At 39.9% G+C, this 24,279-nt stretch overlaps 1 protein-coding gene across 10 annotated transcripts in view; it reads right to left on the bottom strand.

The window, feature by feature from the left end:
- The window catches only part of LOC110374782 (protein alan shepard), a 105,552-nt gene that overhangs the window by 5,152 nt on the left and 76,121 nt on the right, over positions 1-24,279 (bottom strand). For 5 of the 10 annotated variants that reach the window (XM_049838499.2, XM_049838496.2, XM_049838501.2 and 2 more), the window contains 7 exons: positions 13,097-13,330; positions 3,717-3,985; positions 3,586-3,644; positions 2,758-2,882; positions 931-1,170; positions 611-760; positions 214-483 (listed from right to left, as the gene is read on the bottom strand). In XM_049838499.2, coding sequence (XP_049694456.1) covers positions 214-483; positions 611-760; positions 931-1,170; positions 2,758-2,882; positions 3,586-3,644; positions 3,717-3,985; positions 13,097-13,330 — 1,347 coding nt within the window. The remainder of the gene's footprint in view (positions 1-213; positions 484-610; positions 761-930; positions 1,171-2,757; positions 2,883-3,585; positions 3,645-3,716; positions 3,986-13,096; positions 13,331-24,279) is intronic. The other 5 variants (XM_049838498.2, XM_049838497.2, XM_049838500.2 and 2 more) reach the window with 5 other exon arrangements.

Below are 24,279 nucleotides of genomic sequence, written 5' to 3'. Positions count from 1 at the left end.
TATTGTTTTTGACTGAATATTCTCGTAAACCTCCTACTCGACAGTTGCAGTTATTAGGCCGTTTCGTTATAACAAGTAGCTAACCACCGCACTCCTCGTGTCAACTGGCTCTCTGAAATTGGTTCCGCAATGGGGTTGTTGCGAAATAGTTCAGTAGGACAGAATAGTGAAGGGCTCGAGTGGGCCAGTGGTGTAGTAGCTCGAGAGACTTACGTATTGGCTAGGCACAGCGTCGATGGGTATGTGGGGGTGCGCGGGGTGCGCGGCGTGGTGCGCGGGGTGCGCGGGCGGGATGAGCGCGGCGTAGGGCGCCAGCCAGGCGGCGGGGTGCGCGGCGTGGTGGTGGTGGTGCAGCTGCGGGTGGTGGTGGAAGGCCGCCACGCCGTACACGCCGCCGCCGCCGCGGTACACGCCGGCGCACTCGCCGCCCGCGCCCGCGCCGCCCACTCCGCCGGCGTACACGCCGCTCACAGCCATTGCGGCCTGAAATTGCGGATACATTTTATTAGCTTTGTTTGCCAATTCCGTATATTGTCAAGTGGTAGTGTACATGAAAATGTAATGGAATGATTTAGGACATTCACAAGCAAATGGGTGGCTGTCAACTGGCTACCTGGGTAATAGAATCATTGTTGTCTCGCCATGCTCTTCCGTTGTTATCGTTTTGTTTGTTGTAGAGCGCCTTTTTCTTGTTACCGCCATCGGCGAACTTAACTAGTAGAGGCTCCTTGGCTCCTGGGATTGGGTTCCCATTGAACATCTAAAAAACAATTTGATATCATTAGAATAAAGAACATTTCGGAGAAAATGTGTTTATTGTGTATTCACAGTCTCGAATTATTGGTTTTTAATTCATGTCTATCAGACATTAAAATGAAACTATATCCATCCCCAAATGAGTGATAAATATAATTAGTTGTGCGTACTCACTTGAATAATCTGCTCGCATTTCTCCCTGGACTCCATCCTGGCAAAGCCCACACCTTTGCTTTGGCCGTGGGTGTCGCGCAAGATTCTAGTGGAGACCACTTGGCCGAACTTGGCCAGCAGTTGGTCCACATCATTCTCCTTGAAGTGCGGCGGCAGGTTGGCCATGTACAGGTTGGTAGGATCCTGTTCTTGTTGCTGTAAATGCCCCGGAGTAATAGGTGAAGAACTTGCTCTCCAAATCTTCAATGTTTAAAAATTCAAATTGGAGGTTTCAGTGACATTATCAGAAAATTTCGAATACCCCAATGGGCAGTTAAGTTAGCAATTAACAAGTGCTGAGACTGAAATACTTTGAAGTGCTGAGCACATTCAGCTATTGTGGGACATCGAGATCTGTATATAGTGTGACAAGCCCCGGAACCATTGTATGTAGTCGAATGTGTGCGCTCGCAACACAGACATATACATCCATAGCATGACTGTCTTGCTACCCACCATTAGGAAAGCGTTATCATTCGGGGAGTTTCATACATACTGCTTTATTTACATGTCTCCAATGTGTAAGTGAATGTATGATGAAGCAGACTGTGACGTCATAGGACATCATCTGCTGCATGACAATATGTCTTGTTTATTTGGTTAACTATTCATTTTGTCTCTAAGCATTAATTTAACGTGTCTGTGAAATTGTTCTTAGAATGTTAAAATTAGCTTGAAGCCCGCATAGAATATCTAGACACTGAAGCCAGCTCTGACGTAAATCAGCAGATTGATCTAATGTACTAATATTACGTAGGTGTTATCAACGACATGGGCATATACATTAGCATAGAGATTACGAAGCTAGTTAAAATTCGCATACACACTAATTTAATATCGAAAGCATAGAAATACCCGAGCCCAGTAGCGATAATATAATTATACATTGTTATAACGCTGAAGCATACGACAATAGTATAGAATTAATAGGATGAAACAATATCTGAAGTATAGAATTAAGTAAGCGTTATATTTGCGTCGATTTGCGGACCATTGAAGGGATAACATACTTACAACACACTAGTGTTACATTGTTCGTGAATACGCTGACACAACTTTACCACTCGTGTTGTTTCCCAAAATGGACTACACAAATGAATGATCGTGTACTTTGGTAGCTGTGTTAATACCGGGACAGTTCAAAGTATTTATCGCCCATATTGTCGATGATCTAAACACAGGACCTACTTCTAGACAGACAAATCTATTGAATCAAACAAATGTAGGCATTATATTACTGAAATTAAGAGCACGTCGAAGATTTCACCTCAAATTACTTGGATCGGGATGCTTATGCTACTTATGCATTAATGTCAAATCTAGCAAAGTTTACAAGATAGGGAACACTCGTTTAATATTCAGTTATGTATGTAACAGCACTTCTTAAATAGATAAGGGGTATAAGTACTAAAGCTATAAGTAAGGGAAGACGGAATATAGGGTCGGATCAAGGGGAAGGCAACTGTCTAAATGGCGAAAATCTGCCGTCCTCCTCAGCAACAGCCTATATAAATTAAATTATGAAAGGCTCAAATGCATTATACGATTCCAACTCGAGACAAGAAACAATCGCACTTCGCTTAATTTCACAGTTGCCATTCCTTTTGTGTTTAATGGCTTTTGGACATTCATTACTTATTAAAGGATTTTAGTCGGAATAGGGAGTTAAGTGTTAGTGTTTCGTAGGTCTTCGTAGGCGAAGGAGCAGAAGTAGAAGACGATGGGATGAGAGAGCGGACAAGGAGCAGGCGGTTAGTCATAATAGTATTACTTGCATGCACAACGTACACGGTTCAGTCTACGCAGGAACCAGATACCCACTTTAGCCATCTGGGCCTGAACACCTTTGGCTTGTAATCCTTTAACAGCTGCCTCGGCTGACGCGATCGTTTCAAAATCTACAAAACCGTAACCTGGGAAACAAAGTTAAATCATTTTATAGTAGAGGGTTACCTCAGCCGACACGGGCCGCTTACAAAAAGTTTCTTTATAATTTCGATGACTCATGCTAGGTCTTATGTATGTTGTAACATATATCTAAAATTCCAAAAAAGAACAGCTATGGTACATACATTTGATATGTAACTAATGAGCGCGAGTATATTGCCTACTCGACATTAGCGTGATGAAATGTGACATCGAAAAAGGGTAACATTGTGATGAACATTAAAATTACTGTGCATACTTCATATCGAGGTAATAATTTAGTATCATCTGTGCTTGGGTGCAAATATAGTGAACATGATAATATATCTACTAGAAAAATATATAAAATAAACATTTATAATATGATAATGTCATAAATATGAATCAAATTGAATGTATCTAGTGTTCGTGCATATATTGGAAAAAAGTCTCACCATAGATGGGTTAGTTTAATGAAGGTAGGTATATGGTATTCTAGAAAATATTAATATATTGTTTTAAATAATTCAATTACGAATAATCGTATCAATGCAACTCTATTCAAGTAATAAATTGTAAAACAATAGTTAAATACATACGTGAGATACTATGCACAGATTTATAACTAAGTATAGTACTTTACATGTACATAACTCGGTAACTCGCTATGACAGTGTATAAAAGAGGACGTACGGTATGAATGTTGTTTACCTTTACATTTATTCGTATTTTTATCCAATATTGCTTTTGTTGAAATAATGTTGCCATACCTGAAAATAATACGTAAATTAAAGTTGGTAACGTGATCGGACACAGGCGCACATGTGAGCGATAAGCCTTACATCTGGCACATTTGTACGAGGTCCTTATCGGTGGTGTTCTGGCTAAGGCCTCGGATGTAGAGGTTGGTGCGGCTGAGCTGCTCGCCGGCGGCGCCGGTGGTGGAGGCGGACGAGGCCGGCGGCGGCGGCGCCGTGCTCAGGCTGGTGGAGCGCGTGCCGCCCGCCGAGCCCGTGTTGGACGACGACGAGGACGCCGTGTTGGCGGGCGACGCCGCCGTCGGCACCCGGCCGCCGGTCGCGCCGCATCCGCCCATGCCCGCGCCCGTGTACTGAAACAACACAGCCTCAATCTTACTACTACTCTAGTACTCTATCAGCTTGCTTATATTGACTTCCATAACTTTGTACCACTCGTATTACCTATACATAGAACAAACCTACAAGATTAATTTCCGTGTTAAACATAACTATTTAATTAAATGTAAATTCTGCGTGTATAATCGAAACATGATGTCTCTGGCAGTAATCCTCGCGAACACATTGTAGGTGTAATGCCGTGTCGAAATGATTACATTAAAGTCACTGGATCAAAGTGTTAATATGTGCGCTCGTAGCAACTTAGCGAAATGGCTGGAGTAAATAGGCGCGCGGAGCCTCAACGGCACCGAGGCGACTTCATTGAAATAACTGTTCTTAGTGAAACGCGTTAAGACGTCGACTATTAGTTATCTAGCCGACGAGTAATGAATAGGGAGGAGTAATGAGCGCATGCCGATTCCGAGCACGCACCCTTAATCGACTCGCATGCTCGATACCAACGAGTTAAGAAAAGCCAACGGTACCGATTGCACGTGTTCCGTTGCGGCAACGCTACAATTTGTTAATGGATGGGTTTTGGATTAACGAGGAGGCTCGCCCAACTAGAAATAGCAATTTGGTTCGATAAACAAGTATCTAACGTAAAACCGTTAATGAATATATTTTACATTACATAAGTACTTGTAACCGAAAACGACGCTTTGATAACATAAAATTGATTAGGTACAAAGATAGGAATTTTGTAATCTGTCGGAATGATTACTATAAAGGGATAGAATATTCCAGCTTCATTATGGAACATTTACAGTTAAAAAAAACGATTTGAAAATCCCTATTTTATTTTTGATTAAAGTTTATGTAAGACACTACTGAAATCATCACGATAATTACAGAAAAATAAGTATACACACCCAATATATGTTCGCTTGCATCAGTGTACTCTACATACGTACAGGCTACAGTATTCTCCGATGTTCTGTTATTTGCATTTAGTTACCATATTAATCCCATAAACTGAGCGTGTCCCTGACGTAACAACTTATCAAGCTGGTACACATACCTACGTGGCTGTAAACTTGCCATTTGTGTAATTAACTTCTGGGTAGACATATTACTTTTACCTTTTAAAACACTGTAAGGGGACTTTTACCGGGGTTACGGGAGGAATTTAGATTCGTAATCCAATTGGTATCTTGGTAGTAGACGACGGTAATTGGTCCAATTTGTGTTAACTGCCGGAACGACCACCGCGGCGATACATGCGCCAACATAAAAACAAATTAGCAAAATACCTACGTGGTTTATAAAAAGACCTCGATCAAGAACAAGCGTTTAACGTGGTTTAACTGAAAATAAATTAGTGACGTTCTTCATGGAAATGGAATTTCATGTTATTTGTCCTGGCGGAAAGTAGTAATAACTTAATAGGTATGTCTAGTTTGCATTACATAGATAATCATAATGTATCATCGAAGCTTCCTTATTTTCAACGCAGAACAAAATTAATCTCATGATCGTTCTAATTCTGAAGTGCATTTTCAATTAAGAAGTAATGATTAACAAACCTAATTGACACAGTTTACAGTCGTACCAATAGCTATCAACAAGACAACTTAAAGTGGCAGTTAAAAGGCAAAATGTCCGATTAGAACCGTGTAGTCTACAACGAGTTCACATTATGTCGGCCACCTGTGCAATTTACTCAATTTAACTTTATTATCTGCTCGGAAATTTGGATGGGTAATTAAGTGAGTCAGGCAGTGTCCTCGCGGGACGAAACAACCTAAGTTTGGTTACACTTCAGCCTGTGTTTGGAATTTCTCGAAAGCAACTACAACCGCTGGAAAAGCTGTCCAAGGCTTAACGCGAATTATATGCTGTCCTGCAGCTTAAAATAAATTGAAACCGATATCTTAGGTGGTTCTATTGACCAAACATATTTTTATAAATAAATCGCACAGTCATCATCAATAGCTTTACCCTAAATGTTTTGAGCAAGCCCCAGTTTTGCCCCCAATGCTTTTATCGGCGAACGTCACCGTGATGCGGACTACAGAAAAATCAATAGAATCATAAAATAGAAGTAGATACATGGAACACTTTGCTCTACAATTTATTTCTTGTAATAAATCACGGATTACGTCGACACTTATCGCTCGAATTTGCAAACATAAATATAACAATTTCGTAAGCTTCTGAGAACCGCGAAATCCTGTCGAAAGTGAGTTCCAATCAGTCTGGCTTAGCTTCGACAGGTGTCAAGAGAGCGGTGTGCCTGACGGAGCGGCGCCGGGAGACGTCGTATGACAAGTAATCATCACGTGTCAAACTTACGCGAACTTCTACCTAAGTGCCTGCTTTGTGAGAACTTCAGTATGTTTTGTGAATAAATGATTTTGTTATACATTTGCCGCGCTACGTCCTTATATATTTTTGGGTAAAGGTTAGGAAGTTAATGTACGTATGCATTATATATTACAGATTTATATACGTAGGTATGTTTTCTATGTTTTCTAGGAACTTAGCTACCTATTTCTGCTAATATAAAATCGCTTTAGCACTGACTGTTTTTCCGCTCGGCTTTTCCGAGCGGATTGTACGGGCTGTGTCAATCAAACAATTGACAAGAAGTAGTGGAAAATCTGCTGGTGTGAAAGCGCTGTAAAATATCAACAAATAAATTACCTCTACGGGCAGACAAAAGTAATAAAAACCTTGTTGTGTTTCGTTATGAGTGCTATGTATGTATGTATGTATCTATTTCTCAGGAACTAGCCACGAACTGTTAACTAGGTTACAAACAAGTTCTCCATAATCCTATTAAATGTTTTCCTCAACAAATTCTCTATTTAATACTTTGTTTCAAAGTTAGATAAACTAAAGCAAGAGTGAGGTAAACAAGAAAATAGACTAGTTTTTTCATTCTACCAGCTACGAGATAACAGCGTGTTTGGATAGTTAAGATTACAAAAAAACTTGCAAGACCCGTGGTTCATAATTGTTTTCTTTCTAATTTCAGCCTATATTCTGAAAACTGATTACCAAAACCAAAAACCTTCAAAATAAAATGTACATCAGTACTATTTTACAAAAGTAAGTACAATGAATGTAACATGAACATCAGCTGTTTCATACTGTAGCCGCCGCGTCGCGCCGTCGGCAATCAACGTGGCCATAAAACACGCGATTTTAATTTTGTCCACAGTAAAATTTAATGATGTAACGTGAACGCACACGTCGCCCGTCGGGAGCATATGACTGTGGGTGATGACGTCAGGCGCGTAGGAAGGCCGCGAGGGGCGCGGAGCTCTATCTCAAAGGCATGGCGTAGGGGGTGGCCGGCGGGAGATAGCACTCAACAGTTGGTCCCGGCTCGATAGCGCAGCGCGTGCGTGCCGCGCTCCGCGTCCCATGGCCGGCGACCACGCAAACTTCCTACCTACTATTGTAACTGCACTCGAATTACCCGCTCGCGTATCGCACACCGCTACATCGTTAATTAGGAACATGAAATTGGTGTGAACTCATTCGTTTGAATTTTATAATGAGTTTTATAAACGATGAAATTCCGGTTTCAATTTTAAAGCACCCGCGCGGCCACAGCCTTGGTGGACACTGAATTCACAGGCGGCGCGGGATCCAACTGATTCACGCCGAAGCTCACGAAATGAAACATAAATCCCATTCAATCTATTTAAATTGAGCACTCCATTTGTTTTATCGTCGATTCAATCAGGAAATCGATCAATTCGTTCGCCATTTACTACGGCGAGACAGTCCACTTGATGAGTGCCTACATTTATTTAGATTGTGTGTAACGCTGCCTTAAGTTTACAGAGTAGCGAATTAGGCCCTTTAACGATATTGTAAAAGAAAATTTTATGCCTGGAAGATATCTATACTGCTTAGGTATATTTGAGTAGGTATCAATTTTGTAAACAGCTACAGTACAGGGAGAATTATCCCCATGCCCACATCAACACATCATCATAAAAAACATGAACTAGCTTAGAGGGAGGCATGCTAGTTGGCTAATTAAATCTTAAAATATTTGAATTGAAAGAATGCTCTACCTACATACTGAAACCTTAATGCCTTATTGATCATAAACTGTTTTGGATAAAAAACGGTTCTGAAAAACAAAACCATTCGCAAGAGCAAATGATTCAGAACACTGGCATGGACGAATTTAAATATCGGTAGCGGTCCTACCCTCTGTCACACCAGCATTAACATAATTCAACAAAAAAAACACCACCCTTACCAGAGAAAAAATGACTCGTTTTTTTGCGCCTTTTGACCCGGCCTATAGTTCACAATATTGGACAAGTTTCACAGCCGCCGTTGTACCCTACCCTATAAAAACAATATCATGTAACTTACGTTATGTTAAACATTTCTACGAGGAGGGATAAAAATGCGAATACCGTTTCATTATTTGAATACTTAGCTTTGGAAGTCAAGAGTTGCACTAATTGGAAGGCTTATTAGAAAAACTAAGTTTTGCGACCGTGTCATGTCTAACGTCATGGATAAATAAATATTTGTCAGTGTAGTGTGATAATATGTTTCCGCAGCAGTCGCTCATGAGGGCTAGGGTCCTTCACCTTCCGCCAGAGCCGAAATAAATCTAATTCCTTGGATGACAGATATCAGCAAGCCTTGTTTATTTATACTTTCACCCCGACATAAGGGAGGGTGGCACACGTGGGACGTGCTCTGCCCCATTGTACCGAAATAAACTATTATACTCACAAAGTCAACACATGCACATCACATGATTAGATAATAGCAAAGCTGCATGTTTTCGAATATTCCGGGAACCTTTCACACCGGTGTTCATCAATCGTTCGTTGGGCTGTAATTGATGACCCTAAATCATTTATAAAATAGACTATGTTATACATATCTACGTATACATTAGGTACCTTGTTCGACATTGAAAAAGGATCTTCTAAATATAAATTATACGGTAGCGAAACCTTCCAAAATAAATGTGGTAATTTCATTTACGAAAAAAATTCTCCGCAGCGAATACATTTAAATATATCAACATAATCTTCGAGTACGTGCGTGTGAAAATGAAGCGCCAGGAAGTCGAGTAGCTTGGCCTAGATGTTCCTAATGGAAACGAGGAAAGAAATTACTACTTTAATCTCAGCCTGAGCCTTATTCGTGAACCTAAGCCATTCACATCTTCGTAGTAAATAAAACAGAAATATGAGAGCCTTCTCGTCCAGTATCACTACAGAGCTATAGCGCCGGATTAGGCGAGCTCGGACGTAAAACGCATTAGAGTATTAGAGGCAGACACTTCTGTCACTCCTTACGATAAAAACGTTGGGGTTTTTTTAGTAAAAAACGTAACCTCTATTTAGGGTTGCCATATTCGGGAAGGGGCGTGATGAATCTAACAAGCTTCGGAGTTGTGACAGCCCTGACAGCTGACATATTCCGGTCATTAATCAAGCGGTCATAGATATATGTTACGACCATAAGCCGGGGACTGCGAAGTCCGATCAAAGTCGTGTTCACTAAAAACTGGAACAATGAACTGATTACTATTGTCACGGCAGCTTAAGTGTAAGACTTATACCACAAAATACATAGGTACAGAAGTCAATCTCATGTATGTACTTCACTTTTCATGCCTAAACTCGGCGGTCGCGCTAGGGTCGTCAACTTTTTATGCGCATAAAACTAACGTGGTAGTGGTACTCGTATCTAATTATTTGATTTATTGTTGAGAATAAAACAGGAAAAATGAAATATAAACCAATAATAATAAAATATTTAATGTGGCATACATGAGGTTAATAAACACTTTCAACAGAAATTCGTTTGAACGAGATACCGAACTTTTTCAGAAACCGCAATTTATAATTTTGTTATTCATACATATACTTATAGGTACTTACTTATTACTCTTTACTTGCGAAAAAAATATTTTTGTATGTAATGGGTTGGTACAGTCCCTGATCTAAGCTTGCTTCTACCTACAGAAACCTTGATTTGCGAGTTTTATTTCGTCTACCTTACAACATACTCTCGCCATGAATTATCAACTCCTACTACTTAGTAATAATCTTTGAGGGTAGGTTGGGCGGTTCGCCTGGGCCGACACTAGCAAAACTTATTACGGCATTGGGCCAGAGGCCGCCAGGGCGCTTACCTACCCACCTAACTGTACCTACCTACTGCGTTTATTAAAAGAACCATCGAAATATGAGAAAATAAGTAGGTACATACTATAGGTAATACGGCAGGCTAAAAAACGACAGTTCACTGTTTATTGTTGTATTAAAACAACCGTCCACTGAACAATTACATATAATACGACTTTTTTTGTTACTCCATTATTACTTTTTCTTTTGTTATTAAAATTAAAAATATTACAGTCAAATTACAGTTAGGTAGGTATCAAAACGCGTGCACATTTATCTACCTTGTGTGTGACGCGCGTATCTCAAGAAAACGGCAGCCCCGCTCGCACTGTTTTGAGTTGTTTTGAGACAGCGCGTCTGTGAACACGCACACATAGACACCTATGTCTGCGTGACTCGAACGCGCTTTATATGTAGATTGACTTCTGTACCTATGTATTTTGTGCTTATACTCGACAGGTTGTTATAAATAAACTTTAATGTGATTTAAATAATGCACAGTTAGTAATACATATAACAGCGGAAATAGTCTATTTGTCCGATGTGTAATAAAACGAAGGCAAAGTGTTAATTCTTACATTATTCAACGTGGCGATTGTTACGGTAAATGAAGACACGAGGCCGACACTAAAGTTAAACAAACCTGTAATTGATCGTTTCAACATAATGTAACAACGACAGTTTAGAAAGATAACCCGACTACTTTACGACTAAGATTACTTTATCGGAAAACAAAACGTTTTTTAATGTTCTTTGATTGGTACATAGACCACACATTAAAGTTGATCTTATCAAATGTGAAAAACGTGACACATGTCTTTCAATACAAGTACCTAATGAAAACTGTAACACAATTATATATACAATTATATAACATAATATATCTTGGTGACTATTTTCCATCACCTGCAACAAAGAAAATTCAACGACAACGGATCTTTAACCGCGATATAGAATTGTACAAGTAAAAGGAAAACTTGAGCGGAACAAATCGCACAAGCGAAGTTCTTTTTCAAATGTTACTCGATGTAAAAAAACGAGTTCAGTATCGGCGCGACCATGAGATAAATCCTGAAGGAGACGCGCTGTAATAAAACACGTACGGCTTGGGGAGCTACATTTTATTTCGAAAAGCGATAAGGGCGCGAGAAATTCCTTTTACGAGATTCCTGTGGAGGGAGGGTGGTGAGGTGCAGTCGGTCTTTGTGCAACATCTGGTTTGTGTCCGCCTCGTAAACAGCCCAGTAAGCTCTCTGTGCGATGACACTTCACACAAAACTGTGATTGCGCGCACACAAAGAATTAACCAACCGTTTGTTCGATTTCTTTTCATTTCAGTTGGATGGATTATAATCGTGTAAATCCGCTTTTCATCAAGAAACATTCAATAGTTTAAATTTGTTTATGTATTTGCGTCATATGCTATCGCTATCTATCAATCCCCTGCCCAAAGCCTACACAAGGAAACAATGTACTAGTCATACTCAGCGATAAACAGAGTAAACTTCTAAATTAACTAGTTTTATGCAAATCACGATCTAGTTGTGTTGTTTTAAGTGCTCCGAGAAGACATTAATCACATAATATTGTTTGTGTGTAATGCATAACGAGCTACAGCCGTGGCGGGCGTAGAAATTGATGGAGCGATGTCAACGAGCCGACTTCGCGGTTAATTATCCAGTCCAGAGCCGTGAGCAACGTTGCCACGGTGCCAGGGGTTCGCCACTTGCTAACTGGAATTCACGCTTATTGATTTAAGCCCGTATAGCCCCTTTAGCTTTATTTGAAACCTTGTTTACATTAAAGAAAGTTAAGTTAATAGTCACTTATTAGTTGAATGAAAGGAAAACGTTTCACAACATTAAGGAAGCGTTCGCGGTCCGGCAGACAGCGGAACCTCCGGCCGCCGGCGCTCGTAAACCCGATCGTAAACTTAAACACACCTCATTAGAACATGCAGAAGATGGCGCCGACTATACTTAATGATAGATTCTTGCACGAGACTACATCTGTGAAAGGAATCGCGGTGCGATTCGGACGGACGTTGATGACCATTTTATTTGCAGATAAATATTGCCTTTCATCGCATAGATATACTTTCTTACCCTACCATTAAATGCCTGTTCTTATCAATACATTATGAGAAATTTAATGGTTACCAATAATAAAAATAATGTTAAGACAAGCGATAACTTCTAGATCAGATGGATAAACCGATATAGTTATTAATACAACTCAAACTCCCATTTCAAGAGAAAAAATGAACAATTTGATTTCGATGTTGCCTCAGTTGAGATCAGATCTTACAGGAAGAATGGATGATGAAGTTGACAATAAAACAACATAAAATAGGCACATTTACACCCTGTGGTACGAAGTGAGAGCACGTGTGAGAGTCAAGATGTGCGCTAGCGCCGGTGTAAAAATAGTAAGTGCTCTATGATTCATATCTATCTGCGCGATGAAAGAATGCCGGAAGAAGGATAGAGAGTATGTATCGCGGATGTTATCATCACTGACCTATTATAGACGTATTATTATCTCACTGCATTAGAAGTATCAATCGCTTATGTTTAACAAGATGAAAGATTCTCGAGACATTTGATGAATATTCGCATTTCGGTCGTGTGTCCTGCGCACCTGTCTGATCTCCTAAGGTTAATTTTGACAAAGACTACTGCAATGGTGATCAGAAAATGAATATGGTGCAGTGGAAGATTGAAGAGCACGTAATGTAGGTCCTGCGCCTGATCTCTCTCCGGTCGTGTCGGGTTGCCGTCCCATCGGGCTATGAGAGTGAAGGTAGTGAGTGCACCTGTGTCTGCGCAAATGCTTATGCACTATAATACGTCCTGCGCAGTTGGCTAATCTCCTTACATGAGAACAGCCGCCGTAGCTCATAATCGGCTAGAAGGACATCATCATGTGCATTGGGTAGATAAAGCGGTGTTAGGTTACCTGGTGCGGAGTATAGGGGCTGGGAGCCGCCGCGTACTGCTGCGGCTGTGGCGGCGGGTAGCGGCAGGGCTGCGGCGCATAGGCCGCCGCCCACTGCTGCGCGCCGCCGCGGTACTGCGCCCCCGCGCTAGCCATGCGCGCCGCGCACGCGCCCGCGCCCGCGCCTGCGCCCGCGCTAGCGACCGTCACGGCGCCCGCGCCCGCGCTACTCGCCGAACGACAACCGCCGCTGCTCTGTGGACAATACAGACATACTCTTAGTACTACATGGTAACTGCAGTACTGAAAACGGTGCTCAAGTGCGCTTTAACACGGTCACTTTCGATAGGACTCGACAGAACAAGTGTTAAAGCTATGTGTATATGCCTTCTGCAAGTTCGTTCAAAACTTCTTTAATGTGAACACACATCACCGCACAGTAGTTACAAAGCCTTACCATGTGGCGTGCAAAGCTATAGCGGATGATGAAACCACATTGAGTGCGATATGCATTTGCAGTATTAGCTGCATCCAGTATTATTGAGAAGCCAATGTTTGAAAGGTTTAACTTGAACAATGCAGTGCTAACTGGCTATAAACTCTACTACTCGCAACAAGATAAAGCCATAAGAAAATTTACATTTAATAAATGAAGCTATCGTGCTCGTGTAGTCGGTACAACTTTCACTGCAAAGCGGCCATTTGTTTCTATATACGAGTAGATACATGGATTGCAAATATATTCCTGTCGGATTTACAGTGACTTGCATAGCTCAGCATAATGTGAAAAAGTAAAAACCTTTTAAATTACCTAATAAGTTTACCTACAATATTCCATGGTCCGTCCTCTTTTCCTAGAATTTAGGATGGTCCTCCAAAATTAGTCCGTCGCTCATTTCTCTAGGGCGCCTAATAGAGTTAAGTTGAAAGACACTTCCAGTAGCACAGTTAAAACAATTTAGTAGTTACGTGAATTTCCTTTATAGCGTAGTAATTGCCTCATTAGTCTAGTGGTAACAATTTTGGGTGACGGACTGTGATAAAAATCAATTAGAATTAAATATTAACTCTTACCTACATTAGTCATATTTCCCCAGATAATAAACCAAGCTCAGTAAAATTACGAAAATGTAGATAACTTTCAGATATTCGCAAACCTGTTAGATTAATTACTAAGGTTCTGTAATGAGGCCTACATTTAGAAGTAGCTAGTGTATCTGAGTCGCTTATCTCAGGGATCCTAGTGTTGCATCATGGTACTGACGTAGACATATGACTAGAACAGATTGGCATCTGTGCTCCGAGAGCCGTGACGAAGCGTGTCTGTAGACTTTCGCAAACGTCTAGAATACCTTATACATGCACATAATGCACACATGTGCAGTTGTGTTCACGTTCATGTACTCCTATCTTATCTGGTTTTCTACTTTTCGGTGTAGAGTTATTTGAACTCATTTATTTATTTTCTCGTGAACAAATTACAGTTCAAAGAGCATTTTCTATGTGTCTATTAGTGTAGAGATAACATGCCAGTTCGTGTTTAATGTGTTATTAACTATGTATATTAGAAATAAGTATGATAACGGTGTTACTTTGTACATATGTCGATGTGATGCATGTTTACGGATCAAACATTGTCATTCAAGACAGAGTTTTTCAATGTTGTTGGAATTGCCATGACAGCGAAGCAGAGGAAAGAAGTCTTGTTTGTTCAAGAAAGCCTTGTAGTTACTTCTATAAATATGATTATCACGTTCCTTTAAGTACAATTCTGCACCAGCTCCACAGTAGAAAATATCGTAAACCAGAACCTAGGACAATTGCCACCAACAATTTGACGCAAACGAGAATTAAATTCACAAGGAGTTTCAAGACAGTTCAGCGTTCCACAATTCCCTGTGGGTAAGAATTAAGTTCAAAGGAAAAATTCTAAGAAAGAAAATGTATCCATTCGTACTGAGGTTAAAAGACCGTAATAGTCAGAGAAAAACTTTGCGCATTAAACCCAAAGCAACTGCTTTTACAACATCATCATGGTAGGTGTATTAGTAGGCGCACGTTATTTATTGCGATTCCAGTAATTTGTCTATCACAAACGCCTACACAAGAGCACAGTTGAATGCGCACACATACTGTTACGAGTACAAAACACGAACACAGGATGGTTTAAATAGTTATTTAGTTAAAATCTTTTTCGCCTCAGGGTTGTGATATGAAATTTTTGTCTTTATTTGTTATTCTGGACGAGTGCGTTCACCCAAAATGAGATTTATGGGGGCAATAACAATGTATAATTTGGCCCAGCGACCCCCATCTTGGGGACTTAATTATTTGAGTCACGGAATTCGAAAAACCCACGAGGAAAGCCTCATGGATCCGGGCTTTGTTATAGTTTTTTTTCTCTCTCGATAAGTAGCATTCTTATACTTTTAAAACTATTTTTTGCCATTGAAAAAATAGGTGAGTATGCCTGCAAGCCGATAAGCTGGCAATCCGCTTAGTGTGCGTGGGGACCGACAAGGAATTAGCGTAAAATATATATTTTTGTTACAGTAAAATAAAAACCTTATGTCCAGTATAAGTCTGGCTGGCGGTCGCAGATTACATTATATCTTTATTGAGTTTAGCCTGTCTCACATTACGTGTAAAGGTTATCGATGAAGTGCCTACCTCTACGTTACATGTGTTGAAAATGATCATTTCCACAATAAAATAGTGGCTCTTAAAATGCCGGTATGACCAAGCAATCTAAATTGGCGACATTTATTTTATTGTAACGTTAAATGTCAATTGAGTCCTGAAACTTCTTAAATGGTCGTATGTACGTAGAAGAATTAACTATTTCATGAAACTTATAGAATAATATTTAAATTTACCCTACCGTTAGTGTTTTCTTAGTAGCTAATTTATTATTTGTTCGAACTTATAGTTCTGCACAGAATGGACCGAAGTTGAAACACTGTACGGAATGGTTTACAAAACGTTGGAAACTGAGACTTGTCCAATCTTTGAACAAAGCTAAAGAGTTAGTATAGATTTGCTAACGTGCAAAATGGATAGGTGCTGTTGTATTTTGTCTGAGGAGAACTGAAATATCAAATATTTTGCTTACTATGTCGCCAGTGAGGAAAACACAAACTCGACGAGCCGAACAGCACAGAATTGATACTCGAGCCAGTGTTCACGTCTTTTGTGGAGAGCTATTGCGTTTTCTTGTTGTCTGTGGAGATTTAGTTTTATGTTGAGTGGGATTGTTGGCGTCGGCGGGTCGCGCCGGCTCCGTCTCGACACACAGCTTGTTGCTGCCTCGTGCCGCCGCCACCCCACCACCCCCTCCCACTAAAGATCCGCTTTTAATCTGGAATGGACACGCCTGTAACCATAGCCACGAGAATCCTAGAATTGCTTTGTGATATCACTGTCTACTTAGTATTTATATGGCGTCTACATAGCAAAGTTGCCACCGTATAAACGAAGGAAGTCATCAGGGACTGTTGAGAATTATTTTGCTACGGTTTCTTTAAGTCTAAATAATTAACAACTTCTGAAGACTTGTGCACAACGATAGGTACAACAATTTCTAATAATGCTTAGGCACTTCATTCAAGACAGTATCTTATATTGTTAGCTTCAGACAAACGGCTATCTATTAGTTATTGCTTGGAAGTTAATTATTCATTCAAGTAGTGCGAGCGAGACTGGTACGATTCAGGAAATTATATAACTTGCTCGTGAATAGATAGCGAACATGAGCGACTCGGGATAGTGCTATAATTCTCTGCAAAGATCACTCGTCTCGAACTAACAAAGTTATTGTCCATTCAAACTTCGATGGACATAAATTCGATACGACCAGGAATCAAAATCAAATTCGATTCGGACCGGGATAGTGTCTTATTTCATGTCATGACTTTATTGTGTTTCGTCTTGATTTAAAGCGAAAGTGGATCTATTGAGATTTCACTGCTCGTTTAATGGAATTACACACGGAGATCACGTTAGCCTGTTAAAGTCAGCGTCGGCAGCGTGGCCAATACGTTCGTGCAGTCTTTAAAGTTGTCACTTTGAACGTTAGCCAATAAGAGGCAATAAAATTGCTCCTAGTAGCTACTCCTCGGCTTCAGTGAGAGCGACCAGGATCAAATAAAGTGGGGTTTTACTAAAAGCATTGAATGGCCAACAGTTTTACGCTCTCGAGACTTTATTAGACGAATAAAATAACATTTTTGTGTCATCAATGCCTTTGTTTTATAGATTACAAATAACACTTGCTTATAATATTCAATAGAAAGACCGCGAATCTTTATTTATTGGAAACAGTTCTGTAATTAGAATGAAGGCGCTCGGCTAAGTGAAATTCTTAATTGAGTGGGCGATCACAGACGAGGTCAACCCTTCGGTGCGACGGCGTCGGCTCCGCAAATTACGAGCCGCCAGACGTTTCAACTAGTCGCAGTCACATCTTTGGCCTCCCCCGGGCGTCGACCGCATCTAATCCGTCCCGGCTGGTCTGATTACCGGCAGCTCGCAGGCGGCCCGCAAACAAAGCCGCGATGACGAGCGCACTTGTCTTCCATGAATTCCGGATGCCGCTCCCAAATTGTTCGACTGCCAGCAATGTTAATAATCTGTACTATGCCTCCACTGTTTCTACTTTATCAATGGGTACCTGATAGAGCGTCACGTTTGTATTTAATATTGAATATCCATTTTATTGAATAGACTGCGTTTTTTGTTTGGTGTTTACAAATGCCAGGTGGAATAGTCGTGACAAACCTTTATGATAGATTTTTTTGTTGTTCGTTTCCGCCTATTGGTAGCACAAGTCGCTACTTATTACTACGTTACTCAAATGTTTTTATACCAGTAAAAAAGTCGTCTAAGTAGCCATAGACGGCGCGGGTGAGTCATGAATTGTAACGCAAATCTCAGCAATTTCCCCGAACTCTAAATAACGAACAAGCACAAAAAACGTCATCAGTCACTCGATTCACTGAAAAATGTTTACCTTGTGTCAGGTCAGTTACGTTACGTTATGCCAATAGTTTTATATTACAGTTTACATCATTTAATATAAATATTTTATATGCATTGTGACTATTATAATCTTATTATGATAGGAGTGAAGATTGATTGGCTACTTATCTATTTGATTTAATTACATAAGTACGATATGCACCTACTTCATTGTAATCTTTCATTTAGCTATGTATTTTGTATAACAGTTAAGTGTTACTTACATCACTTGAATTTCCTTTAATTTTCTGTTTATTTTTTTAATTTCCATTGCAGTAGGAACAAAAAATGTGAGTGAGACAGTACGCATATTAGTGTCGGTAGTATCGCAAGCAGTCACCCGATCGGAGCCGTTGACGCACTTGGCACATGCCAGCAATCTGACCCCAGTACTGAATTACTGATCCGATCGCTGTTTGTGTCCAATATGGCTCATGGCCACACTGACAATGCATTTCATATTAAAAAGCTCCCCGAAAGTAATGCAGTTGTAAAATGCATAGAGCGTGCCGTGACTGCATCATTATGTGAGTATACAGCTCGTCCGAGTACAACTGCGAGGGGACATTATTCAGCAGTTTTTGCTCTGACTGGCGGCACATTTGTATGCGATTCGCTTCGGCGGCGGCTGCCCGCGACGCGAGATTAGCGCCTGCCACCGTACACGCTGCGTGATTAAACTGTTTCCGCTTTGCAGATATTCCGTTTTGTCTCTGTATCTCGCGTCGATGTCAACAACAACGGTTAAATATTCATCTCGCACTGTTTTATCCGACCAATAATTTGAGGTTTAATATCGCTTGTGGAACGATAACGGTGCGTTGCGTAGACGGCGTGCGACTAACATAACAGTTCTAAACAATTTTGTGAATGCAACGTGTTGCATCGTAATAAGGAATTCCACACCGCTAGCGGTACACTGACGCCAACTCCGGCGTACTGCAAAAGTGCCTTATGTACTTTGGCATTAATGTGTTGTTGCACACACACACAGGCGGTACGTGTCGGTATGTGTGTCATCTCGGTGTAGTGGTGCGGTGCGGAATGCGGCCGCGTCCTTCGGCGTACGCCGCGCCGGATCATTTGCACACAGGCGCGCCAGTTCCTATCCAATCCAGGCAGACATTTTATTGCTTCCCAACTATCATTTATACACTGGTTGAGTTCTGAAAAGCTTTGTATGTTAGGCCACTTGATGATTTCTAAGAATACGGCCCGGGGTCACTCGAGAAGGTTACAGCCGGTCTGAGGTCTAGCGGTAGTGTATATCTGCGCGCTCACTTCACAGTTTACTTTAACAGCGCTTGCACTTACTTATATTTAAACAGGTTTGAAAGCTTTGATTGTTAAAAGCGCGGTAAGGCTTAGCGGTGTAGTTCCTACCTAAGCACCTAGATATGTACCTAGTAAAGTAATTGAACTCATGTATGGGTAAGGTACATAAAGTAACAAATGGCGTGGAATGGCATGAAGAAAATATGCCTTAAATCACCGTTAAACAAATAACTCTAGAAAAGAAGCTCCTTTTTAAAGCTGCTTAAAAATCTAGCGAGAGGTAGTTACAGCGGCTTGGTAAGTTAGCAATCTCGTACAGGGAGTAATAATTGCCAGGCTAGGAAGCGCAGTGCCTGCATGCAGAATACATTGCGGAGCCCCGGGGAGATTTATTGTTCACTCGCGCTCAGAATGCCGTAATGGTGTCGCCAAACTATGAGAAGAACGGGCTTGCCGCGATCGCCCAAATATGAGTGTAACGCCTTTACTTGGAGCCATAAAAATTCTTTGTCTGGATTCCAACAATGTGTATGGTCCGCATAAATAACGATATGGTACGTAGCCAAAAAGCAAGTAGACAGAACCTATCAAGCCTAGTTGAGGATGAAATATGTGAGTAGAGTATAGCCCAAAAGGCCGCTTTTTTCTCCTTGTTCTCTTTTTATTACATAAGATATTTAACAGTTCAACGCAACACAAATGACTTAAGGGCTTACAGCATGTAATCAAAACGTCAAAATAAAAAATGATCTAGGGCGATATTGTTTCATGTCATAAAAAGTCTTCACGCTCAATGCTAAGCATGTTTAGACAGACAAATGCCACAAATGGTATTTCAGTTTGCTTCGAAAATATTATAAAAGCATTTTCATGTGACTTTTCATCAAATCTGTAATATTGAACGAACTAAGAGTATGTGATTTGAGCATGATTTGAGTGACATATGACGGGACGAATGTACTATTATAAGGGTTCTTGGGCCGATACGACATCCTAAAAAAATATAAGTAGAAAGCCGGCTCGAAGTTGAAGCGAGATAATCTTTTAAAAGGCATAATTTTTTATGAGTTGTAAAAATAATATTTTTGTTACCGTGTAAAATATTTATAGCTCTGTACAAAACAGGAATTTGTATGAAATTGGACATTGTCTTCATAATGATGTAATTAATGTTTACAATAATACTTTCGAGCTTATAACCCGCCCGTGCTGGTGGCGTGTTACTCTTAATTGCACTCAATTACTCATTAACGTTACTTTCATTGACATGCCAACAGTTACAAATTGGTGAAACGTGCGTACTTGTGTGCTCATGATCGACTAGATTTTTCACATTGCTTCACTTACAATTACATTCCAACGTTTTAAAAATTGTTATTATCATAGGTTACAAACTAAAAAACAAAAAAATAATTGAAGAAGAAATAAAATATGCGTACCTATAAGAGAATTCTACAAAGTAACGAGCAAATAATTCACGATAAAATTGTACTGAAAGCGGTGTAAAAATGCCGATTTAAAATAATGATCATATTTTATTTCAGTGTTGTTGTAGAGAGATTTATTATGTTGTTACATGTATTTTTAAATCGCTCCGGGTTTGTTCCGCTTATGCATAGGTAGGTACTGTGAGTCATAGGACGTTCCTATTGATCATTAGCATTAGGCTAATAGAAACTATGTTTACTATCTCATCAACTGGAAGCGGGTTACAGTTTGAAAAGTTATTTACTGTAAATATCAACTTATCCAGAGTTTACAAGCAATGGATTTCATAAATACTTTATACGGCATAAAATATCATACTAAGGAGCAACTTTAAGCTGTGTGATGAAGTTAAAACTGTGCTTAGAAATATATTAAAAACTCTAACTGTTTATGTAGTAGAGCCATACAAGTCAGTACTATTTCAGTCAACAAATCTGGTGCCAACAGATGTTTATTTATTAAAACTGTCCGTACCCCGACCGTGGCGCGTGGGGCAAAAAACCGTCGAGATAAGGGTTCCACAAAAGGAAATGACGAAATCCTTACTGATTGGGATTACCAACGTACTAAAAGCGTTGTAAATGCTGTAACAGATAACATTGGGTCAGATCACAATGGATGGATCAACAATACATAGGTGTAAGCCGAAATGTGACGCATAGTTATCGATTTCTAATCATACGCCCCCGCGCCGGACGGCAACACCGATTGTGGAAATGTGTTCTCACATGTAATGTTGCCATATTCAATATTCTACAGCTGTTGGTAAACGCAGATACGATTAGGATTTTTTATGCTTTGTTATTCAAATTCCAATAGAAACATGTTAACCGACAAAGTGGTTCGATAAGAACGTGTCTAACACAAGTAAATGGCGCATGGCGTGGCGACTTTTTATAATCTCTAATAGGGCTGTAGCAGTCGTAAGCATATAAATCATGAAATATTATACGGTACTATTGTCCCTGTTGTGTTCACTCAGACCAATCTCAGTAAAAATAATTTCTTTCCGCCATGTGTATGTATTTGTCATTGTGTTTCTCCCTGACACTGCGTAGTGGAGCCTCGTTTGATATCAATAGTAGGAACCGCCGACGGGCTAGCTCTATATTCATATACACTGTGTATTTAAAGTTAGCCACAGTGCGTGAAGGGTTGCAAGTCCTCCCCTATTTACTATTTAGCAGATTATTCCGGTTTCCCAGTACCATTGTTACATATCGTCCTAGCACCCACGCATTCATTATTAATCGTCGCTATTCACAGAATTTTATATCACAATGATTGTTTTAATATTAATCTTTTTTTCCTAAAATGTGGCATGCCTATTATAGATTAACAGGATGTATGTTTTATTCAACTATATACACATTTGGGCTTTGTAATATTATGATCACGTAACAATATGATGAACGTGTTCGACATACATAAGTGGTTGAGGAAACAGATTATTTTGAACGCACTGATAAAATAACAACAGTTATTGTTATCAATACAGTGCAATTACTTATTTTAATTAGAGGCTGATATAATCAACGATGTTATTATCTGACCCGGTAATTGGGAATCTAACAACAGTCTTTTTCACGTAGAAAATGTACTTACAGCCTATCGAATTAGAAGGCTTCATGATTACAGATTGCCGGAATAAATACTTCCCAAAACACGTATTTTGGTTTGTTTACCAAACTAAAATCTTCATGCCCCGTAAATAAATATCAAAAGTTATTTTCGAGTTTTATGCGTCAAAATTTCTTGCCAACAAAAATAAAAAGTTCAATTTAACCCCTATTTCTAACTTCTAAGAAAGGTAATTTTCTAATACATTCTTACTAAATATAATAGTTTGGGTTGAATAGTGTTATTTAAAGTGGTAATGAGGGTAGGGAATGTCCCGGCCGGTCACGCGATGTCCGGGCCGCTGTTTGGACGTACGGCCGCATGGTAATAAGCCTTCCACCTAAATTGCCTTAACAATTTATTTTATTTCAAAATATTCATTTACTTGTGATTTTTTCTTTCATATTTTGTCACAGAAATATAGGCCTCTATTTAATATACACGGAACTAAAGCTACATTTGAAAAAACTTTGTTCAATTTGTAACGTGTTTGTGGCAATATTTGCATAGATATAGGTAACATCAACGCTGAAAACCACAGTAGGTATTGTATGTGCAGTACATATGTAGATGGAAGTTTCGAGTAATCCCGCGGGGATGACGCATGATTACTGATTGTCTCCTTTTGACTTTGTTGTCTGCTGCACGCTCAGAGCGAAATTCATTTCACCTCGCAAAACAGTTAAACATAAAATAGACATAGGTAAGCACAAAAAGGACCAAATCAGATAATGTTTTCATTTATGTCATTCTCGAGTTTTGTGATATAATTCTGCCCGATACGATCATTTATGTTACCTAATCTTCGATTTTAATCAAGGATATGAGTCGTAACATTAGACGCCAGACGTAGAAACGTTAAGCATTTAAAATTTAAATCCCATGTCTTCGTAATGCATTCTTGTAAGTCTACATTTAGCCGTTATTTTAGTTTCAATTTGCCGCAGTCGGCTGGTATTAACGCAGACGTGCATTTGCTTGTAATGTAAGGGGTAAATCAGTCTGGACGGTGGTGGGGTGCGTGGGTGGGGCGCGAGGGACTTTGATTGATGACGATGGGGCCACATTGTGCGTACGTTTGCCCATTGTCCGAGCAACGTGAATCGAAACAACTGGACCAGTAACACAAATGAGCTCTTTTATTGCTGACGATTATCCCTCGTATGATACGAGTGTTTACATTTTCAAGATATTATGACAATTGTTCGTTTATATTTCGTTCACAAGCCACGATTACTCTGCTAACACGTGTACTTTTTTCTTTGTTTTCACAAATTCGTCTTATTCCTAACGCACATAACGATAAACCTATCAGAAGGACGAGGAAGTTTCCCAAAGGCAATTGTTTCACAAATCATAAAAAATGTACCAATATCAAATAAAGGTGTTGTGAGTGGAACGACAGTTTCCAAACAAATAAATGAACTGAAAGAAATTTCTCGAGAGGGTACAAACATGAAACGCGAGCGAGTGCACGGTTGTGAGACTTGTCGATCGTACGACGTGCCATGAAATAGCTTGGAAAATAACTCCATTCCCGCGGGCACGACTGCGATTCAATCAAGTCTGATTCACAATTTTGGAGTTCGTTTACCGAACTGGCGAGTAAATTGAGAAAACGCAACCAAAATAGCCTAGGGATTGAGAGAGAAAAGGATTTCGCATTTAGGTAATCGTTTTACGTCGTACAGCCAATTACCAAAATCCAGGGAATCAGGGAAGTAGGAGATAATGCCTGTGGCTTACACGATCGTAAACAGGCGAGCGCGCTCCAACGTTACCGTTTTATTTTCGCTTTTAATTCA

This window comes from Helicoverpa armigera, chromosome 8 (assembly GCF_030705265.1).
Source record: "Helicoverpa armigera isolate CAAS_96S chromosome 8, ASM3070526v1, whole genome shotgun sequence".
NCBI classification, from domain to species: domain Eukaryota; kingdom Metazoa; phylum Arthropoda; class Insecta; order Lepidoptera; family Noctuidae; genus Helicoverpa; species Helicoverpa armigera.
The sequence above is the reverse complement of the archived record's forward strand: the minus strand, read 5'-3'. Positions and strand labels throughout refer to the sequence as shown.